Below are 21,720 nucleotides of genomic sequence, written 5' to 3'. Positions count from 1 at the left end.
CCTCTTCCCCACCGAGCCATAGTAAAATGACGTCGGTGGGGACCTCTCGTCCTTCAGACTGGACGTCATATGACGTCCTGGCTTTTCCGGCCGCTAGGGGGCGCGCGCCCGCCGCATTCCTCGGGACCCGGTGCGGATGCCCGGCGGCCGCGATGTCCGCCGGGCACCCGCGATTACCCGCAATCACGGCAGGACCATGGATCTGTGTGTGTAAACACACAGATCCATGTCCTGTCAGCGGCGAGGAGACTGATGTGTGTTCCCAGTACAGAGGAACACACATCGATCTCCTCCCCTTGTGAGTCCCCCTCCCCCTACAGTTAGAACACACTTGAGGGAACATATTTAAACCCTTCAGTGCCCCCTAATGTTAACCCCTTCCCTGCCAGTCACATTTACACAGTAATCAGTGCATTTTATAGCACTAATCGCTGTGTAAATGTGAATGGCCCCAAAAATGTGTCAAAGGTGTCCGATATGTCCGCCGCAATGTCACGGTCACAATAAAACAATAAAAAAAAATACGCAGATCGCCGCCATTACTAGTAAAAAATAAAGAAAAAAAAATGCCATAATTCTATTTCCTATTTTGTAGATACTATAACTTTTGCGCAAACCGATCAAATACTTTTATTGCAGGTTTTTTTTTACCAAAAATATGTAGAATACGGATTGGTCTAAACTGAGGGAAAAAAAAACTTTTTTTAAAAAAAATTATGATATTTATTAAATCAAAAAATAAAAGATATTGTGTTTTTTTTTTTCAAAATTGTCGCTCTTCTTTTGTTTATAGCGCAAAAAATAAAAACCGCAGAGGTGATCAAATACCACCAAAAGAAAGCTCTATTTGGGGGAAAAAAAGGGTGTCAATTTTGTTTGGGAGCCACGTTGCACGACCGCGCAATTGTCATTCAAATTGCGACAGCGCTGAAAACTAAAAAATGGTCTGGGCAGGAAGGGGGTGAAAATGCCCTGTATGGAAGTGGTTAAAATCATACAGAAATGAATAAATGTTGTGTCTTTTTATATCTGCATAGTGCTTAGATTTGGGCTGTCATTAGATGTCATCAGCTGTAATGCAAAAGCCTGCAGGCACATACAGCAAGTAACTGCCCTTTCTGCCTTAAAACTGCATATAAACACCTGGAAAATGCCAGTGACCTGTTAAAGAGAGTTGAACACTGTAATTATTTGCTAAATATATCAGTATCAAAAAAAATTAAATAAAAATGAGGCCATGCAGCAGCTCTAGACAGTATATTGAAAATGCGTCTTACATTTTACAGGTAAAGGTGATTTTTCCCATACTACTATCTGGGTTGTGGACGGAATCTAGACTTCAGTGTCTAATTCTGCATATGAAGCCAGCAATCAGTCATTAGGCTCAGATAGTAAGCGCACAAATGAATTGCTTCTGTAGGGGTGAATAATAGACAGCCGGCACTATCTCACACACCACTGAGTTTATAGAGTTCTTTTGCAGCTGCTGAATTCTAATTTGCTCTGTAAAAACATTTGTGACATTAGCATATTGGAGCATATGACATAACAAAAGAGTTCACTTCATTATTTAGAGGGTGGCTCCATAGTTCTCTTTGAATGCAGAGATGGACTGCAGTGCGTTGTACGCCAATATGTTCCGTGCTGCGCAGACAGAGTGCCCCAAGGGCATGAAAGATCCAAGGATTTTCATCGTCCAAATGAATAAACAAACAAATCCCAGAAGAGGTCATGGAAAATTATATTCATTAATTATGGAAAATAGCCAGAATCATGAACAGGATTAAAGGCCAACTCCACCCAAATGGGATACTTCATTCATTGTGTTCCCACTCACAAGGTCATCAGAAAGGCGAAATGGATCCGGACTGGGTGATACCATCATTGGACTTTGTAATGAGCACCTCATGTCTGCAAATCTTGTGCTGACCTGTTTTTGCATGCCCTCCATACCTATAGACCTATCTCTGAGGCCCCTTTCACACTGGGCGCGGGAGGTGCGATGGCGCTATAGCGGCGTGATTTTTAGAGCCGCTATACCGTCATATTTACCACTATATTCGGCCGCTAGCAGTGGGTTTTTAACCCCCGCTAGTGGGCGAAAAAGGGTTAATACCGCCTGCAAACCTCATTTTGCAGGTGGTATAGCCGCGCAGTCCCATTGATATCAATGGGACGGAGCGGTAAAGGAGCGGTATACACACTGCTCCTCTACCGCTCCAAAGATGCTGCTTGCAGGAGATTTTTTTTCCACCCGCCAGCGCATCGCCTCGGGCTTTCATATTGAGAATGCTGGGGCAGGATTATTTCAGGCGTTATTTATGCGCTATTTTTAGCGCTAAGACGCCTAAAATACGCCTCAGTGTGAAAGGGGTCTTAACCCCCCTGGCGGTATTTCTGAGTCTGGCTCGGGGTGGAATTTCAGAACCAAAAGCGGTAACCCTGAGCCAGATTCGGGATCGCCTCGCAGCATCCACAGGCAGAGTTTACTTAACTTGTCCCTGGATCCTGCGATGCCTCTCCGCTGTGTGAGCGGGGTCCTCCTCACTCGATTCACACAGTGCCTGTGTGCCGCCGAGCTCCGTTCCCTGTGGCATTACGACGCACGGGGGTGGAGAACGGCGCCAAATTCAAAAACGTAAACAAACACTATACATACAGTATACTGTAATCTTATAGATCAGGGGTATTGAATTAAAATTCATGGAGGTCCGATTAGTAAAATTTTCTTCCAGCCGAGGTCCGCATCGCAGTTTTGTGCGATTACCCCGATACTTTACATCGCAGCCCAGGGGTGCAGGCATGACACACCATTCGTTTGAATGGGCTGCTGCGCCTGTGTTTCTGCTGGGAAAAGGTCCTGGCATCTTTTTAAAAAGGCAGCCACATGGAAACTGCATGATGCGTTTGTACCATGCAATTTCCATGTGCAGAAAATTGCACTTTGCATTTTAGTGCATTCACGTTTTCTGTGCAGCACCTCATTTTGTGCGCAGCTGCATGTTCCCTTCACATCTTCCCCACCACAGCCCTGTCCCCCTTCACATATCACCCCACACAGTATTACCCCCCTACACAGTATTGCCCCATCACATATGCCCCCCACACAGTATTACCCCCCTTCACATATCCCCCCACACAGTATTGCCCCTTCACATATCCCCCCACACAGTATTGCCCCATCACATATCCCCCCACACAGTATTGCCCCATCACATATCCCCCCCACACAGTATTACCCCCCTTCACATATCCCCCCACACAGTATTGCCCCTTCACATATCCCCCCACACAGTATTGCCCCATCACATATCCCCCCCACACAGTATTACCCCATCACATATCCCCCCACACAGTATTACCCCATCACATATCCCCCCACACAGTATTACCCCATCACATATCCCCCCCACACAGTATTACCCCATCACATATCCCCCCCACACAGTATTACCCCATCACATATCCCCCCACACAGTATTGCCCCATCACATATCCCCCACACAGTATTGCCCCATCACATATCCCCCACACAGTATTACCCCCTTTACATTACCCCATCACATATCCCCCCCCCACAGTATTGCCCCTTTACATGACCCCCATCACAGATCCCCCCACACAGTATTACCCCATCACAGATCCCCCCCATACAGTATTGCCCCATCACATATCCCCCCACACAGTATTGCCCCATCACATATCCCCCCCCACACACAGTACTGCCCCCATCACATACCCCCCCACACAGTACTGCCCCCTTTACATGACCCCCCCTCCACACACACAGCACTGCCCCGCTCCCCATCCTTAACATTTTCATACATTTTCCTCCCTTCCCTCTCCACTCCTACCTTTCACAGAGCGGAGGGTGGGAGGCGGGACAGTCGTGGACTGAAGGCGCGGGAGCTGTCGGGTTGACTTCCCGGCGAACTGGTGATTGGCTGCTAGGACCGCCTCCTAGCAACCAATCACCTCCATCTAACATGACAGGCAGCTACCTCTCTGGTCCCGCCCACGGTCCGGGATTGTCCCGCCTCCCGCCGTCTGCTCCTCTTCTCTGCTAACAAAAGCGGAGAAGGCTGGGGACAAAAGCGGCAGCTAAATGGCGCGATCGCCGCGGTCCGGAAAGAGCAGCAGCTCGGTCCGGACACGGACCGCGGGCCGCCATTTAGTGATGCCTGTTATAGATTACAGTACTGTATGTAAAAAATACACACCCCCCTTGTCCCTAGTGGTCTGCCCAGTGTCCTGCATGTTTTATATAATAAAAACTGTTCTTTCTGCCTGGAAACTGGAGATTGTCCAAAAGTGTCCCTTTATGTCAAAAGTGGTTTTAGACCAGGTAAAAACAGTGATAATTTATTATAATCACTTGCAGAATTGTGCGATAGCGATTTGTGGGGAAATTCGTCATCAAAAAATAAAAGTAATGACAGCGACAATTCTGCAACTGAGCAAATTTCAGTGGCCCGGATTCAGGTAGATTTGCCCCTTAGTTACGGAGGCGCAGGGCAGCGTTTTTGCCCTGCGCTCCCGCAAATTTACTGCGCTACCCGCGATTCACGGAGCAGTAGCTCCGTAAATTGCGTGTGCGCTGTGTAAACTTGCCCTGCGTAAGGGCGCCTAATGTAAATGATCCCGTAGGGGGCGGGAATCATTTAAATTAGGCGCGCTCCTGCGCCGAGCGTAGAGCGCATGCTCCATCAGGAAACTTTCCCGACGTGCACTGCGGCAAATGACGTCGCAAGGACGTCATTTGCTTCAAAGTGAACGTGAATGCCGTCCAGCGCCATTCACGAATCACTTACGCAAATTACGTAAAAATCGAACGTCGCGACGCGGGAACGACGGGTATACTTTAGCATTGGCTGCCCCTGCTATTAGAAGGGGCAGCCTTACGCTAAACACGCCGTACGGAAACGACGTAAATTGCGTATGCAAATTGCGTAAGGCAAATTTATTTTGCACTACAAGTGCAAAGTGCACCTGAAAGTGCACTTGGAAGAGCAGTTGCTGTAAATCTGAGGAGTAGATCTGAAATGAGGGGAAGCTCTGCTGATTTTATCATCCAATCATGTGCAAGCTAAAATGCTGTTTTTTATTTTCCTTGAATGTCACTCTCAGATTTACAGCGACTGCTCTTCCAAGTGCACTTTCAGTGCAATTTCAAGTGCATTTTACACTTGTAGTTTGCACTTGTAGTGCAAAGTGGATTTGCCTTTAGTAAATAACCCACTTATTCTGTAGGGTTCAATATGGAGTTGGCCCAACCTTTGCAGCTATAACAGCTTCAACTGTTCAGGTAAGACTGTCCACAAGGTTTAGGAGAGTGTTAATGGGAATGTTTGACTATTTTTCCAAAAGCGCATTTGTGAGGTCAGGCACTGATGTTGGACGAGAAGGCCTGACTCGCAGTCTCCTCTCTAATTCATCCCAAAGTTATTCTATCGGGTTGAGGTGCAGGCCAATCAAGTTCCTTCACCCCAAACTCACTTATCCTTGTCTTTATTGAACTTGCTTTGCACACTGGTGTGTGGTCATGTTGGAACAGGAATGGGCCATCCACAAACTGTACACGCAAAGTTGGGAGCATGAAATTGTCCAAAATGTCTTGGTATGCTGACGCCTTAAGAGTTTATTTCACTGTAACTAAGGGGTCAGGCCTAACCCCTAAAAAAACAACCCCACACCATAATCCCCCTCCACCAAATGATTTGGAGAAGTGCACAAAGCATGGTCCATAAAGACATGGATCAACGAGTTTGGGGTGGAGGAGCTTGACTGGCTTGCACAGAGTCCTGACCTCAACCCGATAGAACACCTTTGGGATGAATTCAAGCGGAGACTGCTAGCCAGGCCTTCTTGTCCAACATCAGTACCTGGCCTCACAAATGCACTTCTGGAAGAATGGTCAAACATTCCCATAGACACACTCCTAAACCTTGTGGACAGCCTTCCCAGATGAGTTGAAGCTGCAAAGGATGGGCCAACTCAATATTGAACCCTACGGACTAAGACTGGGAGGTCATTAAAGTTCATGTGCATGTAAAGGCAGGCGTCCCATTTCAATTTTGCCATTTGCCATTTCAATGCAGACCCGCAGTCCTGTATGTATTCCTGATATACAATCAGCGGGTCCAGCGGAACCCAGGGGTTGTTTGTAGAGAGGCAGAATGGTTGTCTTCCTATGTAAACAAAGCATATCACCATTCTGCGAGCAAGAAGGACAGAGATCTTGTGTTTCTTCAGTTAAGCCATCCCCCACACAGTTAGAAAACCCTCCCAGGCAATATAGTTAACCCTTTGATTGCCCCTGATGTTAAAGGATCACTAAAGAACATTTTTTTTCTTTACTTTACTGCAGTACTGGTTTCATGTCCTTATTATTCGTTTTTGCTTTAAAGTAGCTGGAATTCTGCTGTGATCTCCACACTTCCTGGTTGCCTGTTTCCTTATAACCAAAGTACTGCATACCTCCCAACCGTCCCTGATTTTGCGAGAATTTCCCGCGATTCGCGGTAAATCCCGCGGTCCCGCGTGCAGTGTTATTGTACCGCGATTTCGCGGCACCCCCAGCGCTTCCTGCGGTTTGCGGTAAAGCCCGCGGTCCCGCGATTCACGCTAAATCCAGCGGTCCCGCGATTCGCTGTAAATCCCGCGGTCCCACGATTGTTCTGCGGACCCCCCCGCTCATCAACTCTGATCCGTGGACCCCGCCCCCGCTCAACAACTCTGATCCACGGAATTCCCCCCCCGCTTACCGCTCAACAACTTTGAATCACGGACCCCCCCCCCCTGCTCAACAACTTCGTTTGGGGGGGTATGCTCATTTGTCCCTCATTCTGAAGTTGCAAAGTTGGGAGGTATGGTACTGGGAGCTTTTCACTGTGGTCTAAGCTGTCATTACTGTGTGTCTAAAACTCCTCAGAACCAATCAGATTCATTTTAAAAACAAAACACTGCCCTGGATTTGTTTGTTTTTGTTCTGTGGGTCTCTTTACTTCACAGAAACATGAAACCAGTTTAAAACCGAAAGTGAAACTAGAGGCACATTATATGATTGAATTTAATCTATTTTTAATCATTTTTAAAAGGAATCAGTTAACTTTTATGTCTCTATACCCTGTAAACAGTCATTTCAGAAAAAAAAATGTTTTCCTTTAGTGACCCTTTAACCACTTCCCTGCCTGTGTCATTTATACAGTGATAGTGCTTTTTTTTAGCACTGATCACTGTATTAGTGTCACTGGTCCCCAAAAAGTGCCAGTTAGTGTCAGATCTCTCCGCCGCAATGTTGCAGTCCTGCTAAAATCGCTGCCATTACTAGTAAAAACAATTAAAAAAATTAAAAGTCCATAAATCTATCCCATAGTTTGGGGATGCTATAACTTTTGTGCAAATCAATCATAACATGCTTTGGGATTTTTTTTTAAAACAAAAAAATTCATCAGAATACATTTTGGCCTAAATTGATGAAGAAATTCAATTTTTTACATTTTTTTATTGAATGTCTTTTATAGCAGAAAGTAACAGAGAAAATTGAGAGTACTCAATTTTCTCTGTCACAATTGCACTAATATGGCTACAATCACGTTAAGTAAGTAAAACATTTTCAAAATTGTCTGTCTGTCTTTTTTTGTTTATAGCGCAAAAAATAAAAACCGCAGAGGTGATCAAATACCACCAAAAGAAAGTTCCATTTGTAAGAAAAAAAGGACATCAATTTTGTTAAAGTACAGCGTTGCACGACCACACAATTGTCAGTTAAAGCAACGCAGTGCAGTATAGCAAAAAAAATAAAAAATGGCCTGGCCATGAAGGGGGTAAAACCTTCCGGGGTTGAAGTGGTTAATGTCAGTGGAAGGAGTAGTGCCCATCATTGGTGTCATTAGAAGAAATAGTGCCCATCATTGGTGTCAGTGGAAGAAATAGTGCCCATCATTGGTGTCAGTGGAAGAAATAGTGCCCATCATTGGTGTCATTAGAAGAAATAGTGCCCATCATTGGTGTCAGTGGAAGAAATAGTGCCCATCATTGGTGTCAGTGGAAGAAATAGTGCTCATCATTGGTGTCAGTGGAAGAAATAGTGCCCATCATTGGTGTCAGAGGAAGAAATAGTGCCCATCATTGGTGTCAGTGGAAGAAATAGTGCCCATCATTGGTGTCATTAGAAGAAATAGTGCTCATCATTGGTGTCAGTGGAAGAAATAGTGCTCATCATTGGTGTCAGTGGAAGAAATAGTGCCCATCATTGGTGTCAGTGGAAAGAATAGTGCCCATCATTGGTGTCAGTGGAAAGAATAGTGCCCATCATTGGTGTCAGTGGAAGGAATAGTGCCCATCATTGGTGTCAGTGGAAGAAATAGTGCCCGTCATTGGTGTCAGTGGAAGAAATAGTGCCCATCATTGGTGTCAGTGAAAAGAATAGTGCCCATCATTGGTGTCAGTGGAAAGAATAGTGCCCATCATTGGTGTCAGTGGAAAGAATAGTGCCCATCATTGGTGTCAGTGGAAGAAATAGTGCCCATCATTGGTGTCAGTGGAAAGAAAAGTGCCTATCATTGGTGTCAATCGAAGGAATAGTGCCCATCATTGGTGTCAGTGGAAGGAATAGTGCTTATCATTGGTGTCAATCGAAGGAATAGTGCCCATCATTGGTGTCAGTGGAAAGAATAGTGCCCATCATTGGTGTCAATGGAAGGAATAGTGTCCATCATTGGTGTCAATGGAAAGAATAGTGCCCATCATTGGTGTCAGTGGAAAAAATAGTGCCTATCGTTGGTGTCAGTGGAAAGAATAGTGCCCATCATTGGTGTCAATCGAAGGAATAGTGCCCATCATTGGTGTCAGTGTAAGAAATAGTGCCCATCATTGGTGTCAGTGGAAAGAATAGTGCCCATCATTGGTGTCAGTAGAAAAAATAGTGCCCATCATTGGTGTCAGTGGAAAGAATAGTGCCCATCATTGGTGTCAATCGAACGAATAGTGTCCATCATTGGTGTCAGTGGAAGGAATAGTGCCCATCATTGGTGTCAGTGGGGGGAATAGTGTCCATCATTGGTGTCAGTGGAAGAAATAGTGCCCATCATTGGTGTCAGTGGAAAGAATAGTGCCCATCATTGGTGTCAGTGGAAGGAATAGTGCCCATCATTGGTGTCAGAGGAAGAAATAGTGCCCATCATTGGTGTCAGTGGAAGAAATAGTGCCCATCATTGGTGTCAGTGGAAGGAATAGTGCCCATCATTGGTGTCAGTGAAAAGAATAGTGCCCATCATTGGTGTCAGTGGAAAGAATAGTGCCCATCATTGGTGTCAGTGGAAGAAATAGTGCCCCTCATTGGTGTCAGTGGGGGGAATAGTGTCCATCATTGGTGGCTGTGAGAGGAATAGTGCCCATCATTGGTGTCAGTGGAAAGAATAGTGCTCATCATTGGTGTCAGTGGAAAGAATAGTGCCCATCATTGGTGTCAGTGGAAAGAATAGTGCTCATCATTGGGGTCAGTGGAAAGAATAGTGCCCATCATTGGTGTCGGTGGAAGGAATAGTGCCTGTCATTGGTGTCAGTGGAAGGAATAGTGCCCGTCATTGGTGTCAGTGGAATGAATAGTGCCTGTCATTGGTGTCAGTGGAAGAAATAGTGCCCATCATTGGTGTCAATGAGAGAAATAGTGCCCATCATTGGTGTCAATGGAAGGAATAGTGCCTGTCATTGGAAGGAATTGTGCCCCTCATTGGTGTCAGTGGAAGGAATTGTGCCCCTCATTGGTGTCAGTGGGAGGAATAGTACCCCTCATTGGTGTCAGTGGGAGGAATAGTGACCATCATTGATGTCAGTGGGAGGAATATTGCCTGTCATTGGAAGGAATCGTGCCCCTCATTGGTGTCAGTAGGAGGAATAGTGCCCATCATTGGTGTCAGTGGGAGGAATAGTGCCCGTCATTGGTGTCAGTGGAATGAATAGTGCCCGTTATTGGTGTCAGTGGAAGGAATAACGCCCATCATTGGTGTCAATAGGAGGAATAGTGCCTGTCATTGGAAGGAATTGTGCCCCTCAATGGTGTCAGTGGGAGGAATAGTGCCCATCATTGGTCTCAGTGGGAGGAATAGTGCCCGTCATTGGTGTCAGTGGAAGGAATAGTGCCCGTCATTGGTGTCAGTGGAAGAAATAGTGCCCATCATTGGTGTCAGTGGAAGGAATAGTGCCTGTCATTGGAAGGAATCGTGCCCCTCATTGGTGTCAGTGGAAGGAATTGTGCCCCTCATTGGTGTCAGTGGGAGGAATAGTACCCCTCATTGGTGTCAGTGGGAGGAATAGTGACCATCATTGATGTCAGTGGGAGGAATATTGCCTGTCATTGGAAGGAATCGTGCCCCTCATTGGTGTCAGTAGGAGGAATAGTGCCCATCATTGGTGTCAGTGGGAGGAATAGTGCCCGTCATTGGTGTCAGTGGAATGAATAGTGCCCGTTATTGGTGTCAGTGGAAGGAATAACGCCCATCATTGGTGTCAATAGGAGGAATAGTGCCTGTCATTGGAAGGAATTGTGCCCCTCAATGGTGTCAGTGGGAGGAATAGTGCCCATCATTGGTCTCAGTGGGAGGAATAGTGCCCGTCATTGGTGTCAGTGGAAGGAATAGTGCCCGTCATTGGTGTCAGTGGAAGAAATAGTGCCCATCATTGGTGTCAGTGGAAGGAATAGTGCCTGTCATTGGAAGGAATCGTGCCCCTCATTGGTGTCAGTGGGAGTAATAGTGCCCATCATTGGTCTCAGTGGGAGGAATAGTGCCCGTCATTGGTGTCAGTGGAAGGAATAGTGCCCGTCATTGGTGTCAGTGGAAGAAATAGTGCCCATCATTGGTGTCAGTGGAAGGAATAGTGCCTGTCATTGGAAGGAATCGTGCCCCTCATTGGTGTCAGTGGGAGTAATAGTGCCCATCATTGGTCTCAGTGGGAGGAATAGTGCCCGTCATTGGTGTCAGTGGAAGGAATAGTGCCCGTCATTGGTGTCAGTGGAAGAAATAGTGCCCATCATTGGTGTCAGTGGAAGGAATAGTGCCTGTCATTGGAAGGAATTGTGCCCCTCAATGGTGTCAGTGGGAGGAATAGTGCCCATCATTGGTCTCAGTGGGAGGAATAGTGCCCGTCATTGGTGTCAGTGGAAAGAATAGTGCCCGTCATTGGTGTCAGTGGAAGAAATAGTGCCCATCATTGGTGTCAGTGGAAGGAATAGTGCCCCTCATTGGTGTCAGTGGGAGTAATAGTGCCCATCATTGGTCTCAGTGGGAGGAATAGTGCCCGTCATTGGTGTCAGTGGAAGGAATAGTGCCCGTCATTGGTGTCAGTGGAAGAAATAGTGCCCATCATTGGTGTCAGTGGAAGGAATAGTGCCTGTCATTGGAAGGAATTGTGCCCCTCATTGGTGTCAGTGGAGGGAATACTGACTGAGGGTCAAAAAGCAAGGAAAGAGCAGCAACTGGCCCCCGGGCCGCAGTTTGGAGACCACTGCTGGTTAAGAACAAGGAAGAAAGGTGACTGGCAGGATCAGCCAGGTACTTCAGATGAAAGAAATACATTAAAATTATAGAGACAATGATTTATAAGATACACAGAAATAAATTATTTACAGGACATACACTTTAATTAGTGACAGGGTCTCTTTAGCGGCACAAGTGTGAATCAGACCTAATAAAGGAAGTTTGGAATATGTAATCCCCATCACATCAGCTTCTCCCAATATTTCTGTATCTTTTTACAATTTCCCCAGCTGAGTATTCTGTACAAAATAAAGAAGAGTCCCCTGCGGGCTGATCTGCTAGGATTTCGGGAGGTGGGATTGTTCCCTCCATCTCTTGCACAGTCACCGCTCAGCCCGACAATGGGAGGCCGGTAAGTGCTGGCAGAGGGCAGGAATTGTTTGAATGTGTTGCGGATGGTTTCCTGGGGCAACAGCAAATCAGGAGCTCGGGCTCGGCTCGGTGCTCAGTCAGTGCTCGGCTCAGTGTTCGGGCTCAGAAAGTTTTCGGTGCTCGGGCTCAGTCAGTGCTAAGTGCTCGGGCTCAGTCGGTGTTCCGGCTCAGTCGGTACTCGGCTCGGTGCTCAGTCAGTGCTCGGTGCTCGGGCTCAGTCGGTGCTCGGTCTTGGCTCAGTGCTCGGTGCTCGGGCTCAGTCAGTGCTCGGTGCGCGGTGTTCAGTCAGTGCTCGGTGCTCAGTCAGTGCTGCCTCTTGCAAAGCGCCAGTCAGGTAGATGAGAGCTCAGAGCTCGGAGCCGGGGAGAGGAGAGGAGGGATGACTGGCGGGCTGTGAGCAGCACACAGGCGGACACAATGAAGAAACACTCGGCCAAGGTGGCCCCCGTGTCGTCCTTCAGTGTCTCCGAACTGCACGCCGCTATCATAGACGGTAAGTACCATCGCCGTAGGTTGTCTCATTGCAATCACTGCAGAGACCTCCAACTTGTCCCCGCAAGTTCATTTCTGATCGCAGGAGACATCAATGTTATCCGTCTCCTCCGGGATGATCGGGGGGCTTGTGCTGTGTGTGCCCATCGGGGGCTCATCTTATACTCATTTATTGCTATTTACTAAATACCACCGGCGGGTTCTACCCGCTGTCATACCCCGATGTACTTACTATTCATTATGCAGAGAAGTCCGTGTGTCTGTCTGTCCATGGAGCTGTGTGCACGTGTTATGCATATTAGAGTGACTGTATAGGATCTATAGGGGTCTGTCCAGGTATATGTCCATATATATATCCAGAAGACGTGTCATACATCGTATTACTTGTTATTATGATTACTACATACATATTATTTACATTCCTACTTGTTACTTATTACAATTACTGTCTATAGTTTTATCTATCTACATATGTATACATAATCAATATCAGGAACAGTCATTTTACAATATATTACTTTAACAATACAACTGTTACTTGTTATATTACATCTATCTATCTATCTATCTATCTATCTATCTATCTATCTATCTGTCTGTCTGTCTGTCTGTATGTCTATCTATCTTTCTACATATGTATATATATATAATAAATATCAAGAACATAAATTTACAATATATTACTTTAACAATACAACTGTTAATTGTCATAATCTATCTATCTATCTAGGATATCTGCATATCAAGAAGAGCTGTTTAGCAATATATTAGTTTTACTGCAATTGTCATTTATTGCAATTACTATCTATAGTTCTATATGTTGTAGATAAATATGTATTTACATATCAAGAACAGATACTTTACAATACAATTGTTACTTTTCACAATTACTCTATTATTCTATCTACTATCAACATAGGAAATATACATACATGCTTACATATCAAAAACAGCCAGTGTACAATACAATTGGTATGTAATACAACTACTATCCATCTATCTATCTATCTATCTATCTATCTATCTATCTATCTATCTATCTATCTATCTATCTATCTATCTATCTATCTATCATGGCTATAGGATATATACATATGTGCTTACATATTAAGACCACTTCATAATATCCAGTTGTTACTTAATGCAACTACTAACATCTATCTATCTATCTATCTATCTATCTATCTATCTATCTATCTATCTATCTATCTATCTATCTATCTATCTATCTATTTTATCTATCCATCTACTATCATTACACAATTTATACATATCAAAAATATCTGTTTTACAATATAATTACTTTTACTATTAGTACAAATAATATCTATGTATATGTAATGTATATCTATACACACACAATATATATATATACACACATATATATATATATACATACTGTTTATACACACAGTATATATACACAGTCCATACTGTATAAATATATACTATATATATATATATATATATATATATATATATATATATATATATATATATATATATATATATATATATATACATACACATATATATATATATATATATATATATATACACATACACATATATATATATATATATATATATACACACACACATACACATATATATATATATACACACACATACACACATATATATATATATATATATACACACACATATACACACACATATATATATATATACTGTTTATACACACAGTATATATACACGGTCCATACTGTATAAATATATACTATATATACACACAGTATATATATGTGGTATATATACTGTATAAATATATACTGTATATACACACACACATATATATATATATATATATATATATATATATATATATACACATACTGTTTATACACACAGTATATATATATATATATATATATATATATATATATATATATATACACAGTCCATACTGTATAAATATATACTATATATACACACAGTATATATATGCGGTCTATATACTGTATAAATATACACTGTATATACACACACATATCCATTACAGTAACACTCTAAATATATGTTAATAACTGATACAAAATTGAATTGCGAGTTTAAACCCAGAGCCCCGTATGCCCTTAGTGTAGTAGTTTAGTATTGCTGGAACTTTGACAGATGTTCCTATACCTTATTACCGCAGACCCATATGTGCCAACCTGCAAGATGCAGAGACGTTTTGGGCTCACTAGACCGACAAGAGTTTGCCTGTCTATAGGAGGTATAGGAAGTTTTCTGTAGATAAAAGTGGAGCAGCGTTGGCTGCAGTCATCCTGGGCAGTGCTGGGTCCAGAGACCTGTGCTCACTGCAGTCTGCCTCCACTAGCAGCATATAATAGGAAAGGAAAAAAATTGCGCTAACAAATAATAAATCGATTAAGTGAATAAATATGGAGGCAGCAATTGCGTGACCTAACACAAAATAATAGAAAAAAGCAGAAAAATTGCGCCAACCTAATACATGCAATAAAGTCCTTATGTGTGTCCACAAAAATTTGTCAAATTATTTAAGGAGAAGATCGCACAAAATACGTGCAAAGATAAATGTAAATGAGTCCTTAATAGTGCACATATGCAACATAAAAGTCCAAAATAATGAAATCCAGAACAAACGACACCCAGTGTGTGATTAATGACATAAATGTGATCCGCCACCACATGGACTGAGGCTTACCACAAGGCAACCAAATAACAGCGTTATTTATGGTTAACACCAGGATACTCCAGAGTATGAGGAACAGCTTGGATTGAACCCGGGATGTAACCAGACCACAATACACAGAAATCCTCGGCGGGATATACGAGATCTAATGTGCAGCACTCCTCCTCAAACCGTCTCTTCGTATCCAAGCAGTGGGGCAGACAGGACCGGCAGATGTTCAGGTTAGATGGATCCAGACTCAGACATGAAGATGAAATCAGGGTGGGTTTATTCAATCAGCTTATGATTGAGTTCACAGGTCCAGGATCCCGGGTAAGTTCTTCCCTTGTCTTTGAGACAAGGGAAGAACTTACCCGGGATCCTGGACCTGTGAACTCAATCATAAGCTGATTGAATAAACCCACCCTGATTTCATCTTCATGTCTGAGTCTGGATCCATCTAACCTGAACATCTGCCGGTCCTGTCTGCCCCACTGCTTGGATACGAAGAGACGGTTTGAGGAGGAGTGCTGCACATTAGATCTCGTATATCCCGCCGAGGATTTCTGTGTATTGTGGTCTGGTTACATCCCGGGTTCAATCCAAGCTGTTCCTCATACTCTGGAGTATCCTGGTGTTAACCATAAATAACGCTGTTATTTGGTTGCCTTGTGGTAAGCCTCAGTCCATGTGGTGGCGGATCACATTTATGTCATTAATCACACACTGGGTGTCGTTTGTTCTGGATTTCATTATTTTGGACTTTTATGTTGCATATGTGCACTATTAAGGACTCATTTACATTTATTTTTGCACGTATTTTGTGCGATCTTCTCCTTAAATAATTTGACAAATTTTTGTGGACACACATAAGGACTTTATTGCATGTATTAGGTTGGCGCAATTTTTCTGCTTTTTTCTAGCATATAATAGGCACTTAGAAGATTGATAATGGATCTCATGGTCACAGTTAGCCGGTGTTGTTAGCGAGGGATGTGCTGGGGAATAGGCTGCGGTGTGTACTCTTTGTTGCAGGCGAGGGATGTCATTTAGCTCTAAGATCGCCCTGTCAGGCTAGGATGCGCCGATCCTGCAGCACTAACTGCTCTGGCAATATTCAGGTCTTGTCTGTGGTGACAACAAACTTGACGTCAGCCCTATGGCTCGGAGAGGGGGAGAGAAGGGGGGGGATATAGCGACTGTTAAACTGTAGCATTAATACATGGCTGTCCGGATAACCTTGTCAGCAGCACGTGAAAGGATGCGCAGAAAATAAAATGCGGAATATCTTTCGCATTAGGAATTTTATTGCAAGCCTCTGCTGTACAAGTGTGACAACTGGAGGAAAGAGAACTGCAGCTGATATGTCTACAAACCAATCAGGACATGAGGAATCGCATTCCATGAGGAAAAGCTGTACATTTGCTCCAGTTTTAAATCAGAAATGTTAAAAGGAACCAGTGCTGAGAAAAATGTGAAGGCTGCCATTGCTGAAAATGCTAGACAGCTGGCTGCCCTTGTCTGCCATGCTTTCTGAGTCCTAGATCAGGAATAAGGATGAGCTCTGGCGTGTTCGCATAGTACACGTGCAGAGCCCGCCAGGAAGTGTGCATGGCGCTGTGCTAATCACAGGTAGGGAGACATTGTCCCGATGCTCGGCTGTAGAGATCGGGAAATGTCTCCTTGGCTGTGATTATCACAGCGCCGTGCACACTTCCTGGCGGGCTATGCACGTGTACTATGCGAACACGCTAGAGCTCATCCTTAATCAGGAATAAACATGCAGGAAGTGAGAGAAGTCAGAACCCCAAATCTGCATGTTTGTTCTGGGTCAGTGACTCCAAGTGTAGCGATACCCCCGAAGGGTCCATTACTCTGCCTCTCAACCCTAATAACAGCCTCAGCCCCCTCTGTACACTGGTCCAAATCATTTGGTGGAAGGGGTATTCTGGTGTGGGGTGGTTCTTCAGGGGTTGGGCTTGGCCCCTTAGTTCCAGTGAAGGGAATTCTTAAGGCGTCAGCATACCAAGACCTTTTGGACAATTTAATGCTCTGACCTTTATGGGAACAGTTTGGGGATGGTCCCTTCCTGTTCCAACAGGACAGTGCACAAAGCAAGGTCCATAAAAACATGGATGAGTGACTTTGAGGAACTTGACTCGCTTGCACAGAGTCCTGACCTCAACCCGATAGAACACCTTTGGGATGAGTTAGAGTGGAGACTGCGTGCCAGGCCTTCTTGTCCAACATCAGTGCCTGACCTCACAAATGCACTTCTGGAAGAATGGTCAAACATTCCCTAAGACACACTCCTAAACCTTGTGGACGGCCTTCCCAGAAGAGTTGAAGCTGTTATAGCTGCAAAGGGTGGACCACCTCAATATTGAACCCTACAGACTAAGACTGGGAGGCCATTAAAGTTCATGTGGGCATCTCAATACTTTTGGGAATATAGTGTAGGTTCCATTTTGGTGGGCAGAGCAATTCACATGGGCTGATTAATGACAATGATCTAAAGAAAATCTGTTGCCCAGAGGATTCAATCGGATACTAAGCCGCTGATTTAAAACACTGATGCAAATTGTTGCATTATTATGATTGCTACAAGGAAACTGGTTGGTAGCTGTGTGTAATAATTCCACCTTTTCAAAAATCATTTCTCCATGAAAGAATACAGGATGAAATGGATCATTTGCTGAGAAGTCCCAATTTTCCTTTGCCGTTAAAGAGTTATAACCTGCCTATGTGAACGGCTTAAAATGTATGAAAATGTACAATGAAAAAATTTGAATTAGTAAGACTGTACCTAGGCTGTTGTATCTCCTACACCATATCAGACTGTCGTACCTCCTGCCCTTTATAGGACTGATGTGCCCAGCTTTACTTATCCTATTGTTGCACCCCCTGCACCTTATGAGTCTGCTGCACTCCCTGCACCTTATGAGTCTGCTGCACCCCCTGTGACTTATTAGACTGGTGCTTCCTGTGCACATCATCAGTCTGTGGCACCCGAAGTGCCTTATCGGACTGTTGCACCCCTTACACTTTATCGGGCTGTTGCACCACCTGCATCTTATAAAACTTCTGCACCTTAACAGAGTATTGCACCCCCTGCATCTGCAACTTATGAGACTTCTGCACCTTAACAGAGTATAGCACCCCCTGCATCTGCAACTTATGAGACTTCTGCACCTTAACAGAGTATAGCACCCCCTGCATCTGATTAAACAGTTTCACCCCAACAGACTATTGCATCCCCTGCATCTTACAAGACTGTTGCATCCCCTGCACCTTAACAGACTGTTGCACCCCCTGCATCTTATTAGATCACTGCACCCCCTGCACCTTAGCAGACTGTTATACCCTCTATACCATAGGTGTCAAACACAAGGCCCGCGGGCCGAATCCGGCCCTCTAGGCCATTTCATGTGGTCCTCGCACCGATCCTGCAGCTGCAGGAGAGCTCCAGCCCTCCTCTGGTCCTCCTCCAGACCCCTACTTTATGCTTTCAAGCAATGCATCCAGCTTCTTCCAAGCAGCAGCAGAAAGAAGGGGTGCACTGTGATGTAAGGGAGAGTGGAGGACTCAACTTCTGATGGTGGTGTGGCTCTTGACATCATATAAGGGGAGGGGATGCACTGGACATCTAATCTTACAGATACAACCGACCCTTTTGAGGACAATCATAATGCTGATGCGGCCCACAATGAAATTGAGTTCGACGCCCCTGCTCTATACTTTGTCAGACTGTTGCAATCCCTACAGCTGATCAGACTTTTGCACACCCTGCACCTCACTGTTGCATTCCCTGTATCGTATCAGATTGTTGCACCTCTTATGTCGTGTACACACGGTCGGAATTTTCGATGAAAAAAGTCAGACTGAGTTTTTTCATCGGATATTCCGACCGTGTGTATGCCCCATCGGACGTTTTCCTTCGGAAATTCCAATGGACTTATGGGCTTGTCATAGTGTTGTACTTCACCGCATTTGTGACGGTCGGAATTTGGTGTGTCCGTGTGCATGCAAAACAGCTTGAAAGGAATCCCGTCGGAAAAACCCCTCGGAGTTTATTCAAATGAAAAAAACGGGTGTGTGTCCGCGGCATTACACTTTATCAGACCGTTGCACCCTCTCCATTTTATGAGGCCGCTGCACCTTAGCAGACTAATGCACCCCAGACTGCTGCAGACTGTTCCATCATCTCTGTGACAGTCAGATAAAGTCTCCTTAAAGTGGTTGTAAACCCATTACAAGCACTTTAACCTACAGGTAAGCCTAGATTAATGTTTTTTTTTTAGCTAAATAGCTTCCTTTACCATACTGCAGTCCTGGTTTCATGTCCTCATTGTTCGTTTTTGCTCTGATGTTGCTGTAATTCTTCTCTGTTCTGGACACTTCCTGGTTGTCTGTTTCCTGATGACCACAGTACTGGGAGATTCTAGTTTTGTTTTCCAAACCAATACTGCTCTATGGGTCTGTCTAGCACAGAGGCATTAAATAACATGCAAAAACTAAGCTAGATGCAAAAACGAAACTGAAACTAGGAGGTACATTATATGATTGATTTTTATCTATTTTTAATCGTTTTTAAAAGGAATCAGTTAACTTTTATGTCTCTATAGCCTGTAAACAGTCATTTCAGCAAAAAATAATTTTTCCTTTACAACTCCTTTAAGGTTTACCTGTAGGTGCAAGAAATATCTCCCAAACCTAAAAGGTTTAGGAGATATTTGCATGCGCCGTAGACATCGGGTGCAGGCTCAATGAGCGTGACGCTACTAATGGCATCATGCCGTTAGTGGCGGCTCCCACGTGCCGGAGCAGCGATACCCCAACGTCACTCCGGGTATCATGGCGGCGTCGGACGAGGCGAACGAGGCTTCAATTACAGGTAAGTAATTCATAATGAGCTAGTTTTTGGCAAGAGGGTTTACTTCCTCTTTAAGCATAGGGTAATGTATGGTTGAGAAATATTTCTTGCTGCAGACCACAGCAATTAAGGAGTTGAGCACTGCAGTAGCGCTGCAATCTGCGATGTTTAGGAAATGGTGTGTGTTTGTGTGTATGTGTATATATAGATATATTCTATACTCTAGTCTACTGTAAGTTTGTGTGTCTGTTCTATGTTTGGATGTGTGTCTATCAGGCTTTCACTAATTGACAGTACAAATTAAATACGGAGGTGCACTTTTTCTTGCTTGTATATTATGCTACTTTTATACATTTCTAGATGAGCCTCTATTTAACCTAAAGAGAAGCATTGAACTAAAAGCAAGACATGAAATAATCCCCCCTCAACCAGTCAGTGCGCTAATGATCATAAAAACATATCATTTAGCTTGTGAGTCAGCTCAGTATAATGCGGATGTCTACAGAATATATAGCCGGAAAATGTTGTCCTTGTAAAGAACTGCTGCCAGCTATAGTATTTTATCTGTAGTCATTCTAAAGCACAAAACACAACTGGTAGTGTAGCAAAGTGCCTAATTACTAACCGTGCTCAGCTGCAGGCGCAGTCCCATTTAACGAGATTTCTCAGAAGTCCTTGAGGTGGTTGTAGCCATATTAACGCACTCGCAAACAAAAACAATTAAAGCGGGGGTTCACCCGAAAAACTCATTTTTAACATTAGATTGAGGCTAATTACGGGAAGCACAATCGGGTGTTTTTTTTTTTTATATCAATGCCGTACTTACCGTTTTAGAGATAGATGTTCTCCGCCGCTTCCGGGTATGGTCTGCGGGACTGGGCGTTCCTATTTGATTGACAGCCTTCCGACCGTCGCATACAGCGCGTCACGAGTTGCCAAAAGTAGCCGAACGTCGGTGCGCAGGCGCCGTATAGAGCCGCACCGACAGTCGGCTTCTTTCGGAAACTCGTGACGCGCTGTATGCGACGGTCGGAAGGCTGTCAATCAAATAGAAACGCCCAGTCCCTAAGACCATACCCGGAAGCGGCGGAGAACATCCATCTCTAAAACGGTAAGTACTACATTGATGTAAAAAAAAAACACCGATTGTGCTTCCCGTAATTAGCCTCAATCTAAGCGGGTGAACCCCCGCTTTAAGTTCTGTCCATAATACTTTTTTTTTTGCACTAACATCCAAATTTCAGGACAAGCTTTTTGGGGTGTACACCCTTTCTCAAGGTCCAAGCAATACTGTGTTCTGCAAATTTTATAGATAGGCAACTCCTATCTTCATATCGATTAGTGGTTCCAAATCAGTAAGAACTCCTGCAGTAGGGAACAGTTATTTTGGAAAGATGCTGAGTGTACCCTCTAGTGTCTGTTCCCTACTGCAGTAGTTATAATTAATTTGGAACCAGCAATAGATATGAGGATAGGAGTTGCCTGTGACGGGAGTCACTTTGGGTGGAGGGCTTGTGGAACCCAGCTTACCTTAGAGAGCTCTGGAAGCTCCTTGTCCAGTTCCCCCTGGCCCCTCATATGTGTAAGTCACCCTGTGTCTATTAGGGGCACAGGGCAATGCTGTATCCTGGCCTAGGCCAACAAGACCCAGGCCTAGGGCAGCACTTTGCAGGGGGGCAGCATGGACAGTGTCCCCGCCGGCTTGTGCTACACTGTTAGGCAAATTAGTTCAGCACCCACATAAATCAGCCGCACTGCTTCCAGTATATGGGCGGTTGGCATTCTGCAAA

The 21,720-nt window shown here is 44.3% G+C and overlaps 1 protein-coding gene across 4 annotated transcripts in view; it reads left to right on the top strand.

Moving 5' to 3' along the window:
* SLC35F4 (solute carrier family 35 member F4) overlaps positions 1-21,720 on the top strand; it is a 315,757-nt gene that overhangs the window by 168,084 nt on the left and 125,953 nt on the right. The window contains exon 1 of one of the 4 annotated variants that reach the window (XM_040332986.1): positions 12,218-12,402. The exons of 2 other annotated variants lie outside the window; for them this stretch is intronic. In XM_040332986.1, the coding sequence (XP_040188920.1) occupies positions 12,327-12,402 (76 nt within the window). In that variant the 5' untranslated portion in view covers positions 12,218-12,326. Of the gene's footprint in view, positions 1-12,217; positions 12,403-21,720 lie in introns of those variants that run through there. One more of the 4 variants, XM_040332989.1, reaches the window with a different exon arrangement.

This window comes from Rana temporaria, chromosome 13 (genome assembly GCF_905171775.1).
Source record: "Rana temporaria chromosome 13, aRanTem1.1, whole genome shotgun sequence".
Lineage (NCBI taxonomy): Eukaryota > Metazoa > Chordata > Amphibia > Anura > Ranidae > Rana > Rana temporaria.
This window is presented reverse-complemented; position numbering and strand designations above follow the sequence as displayed.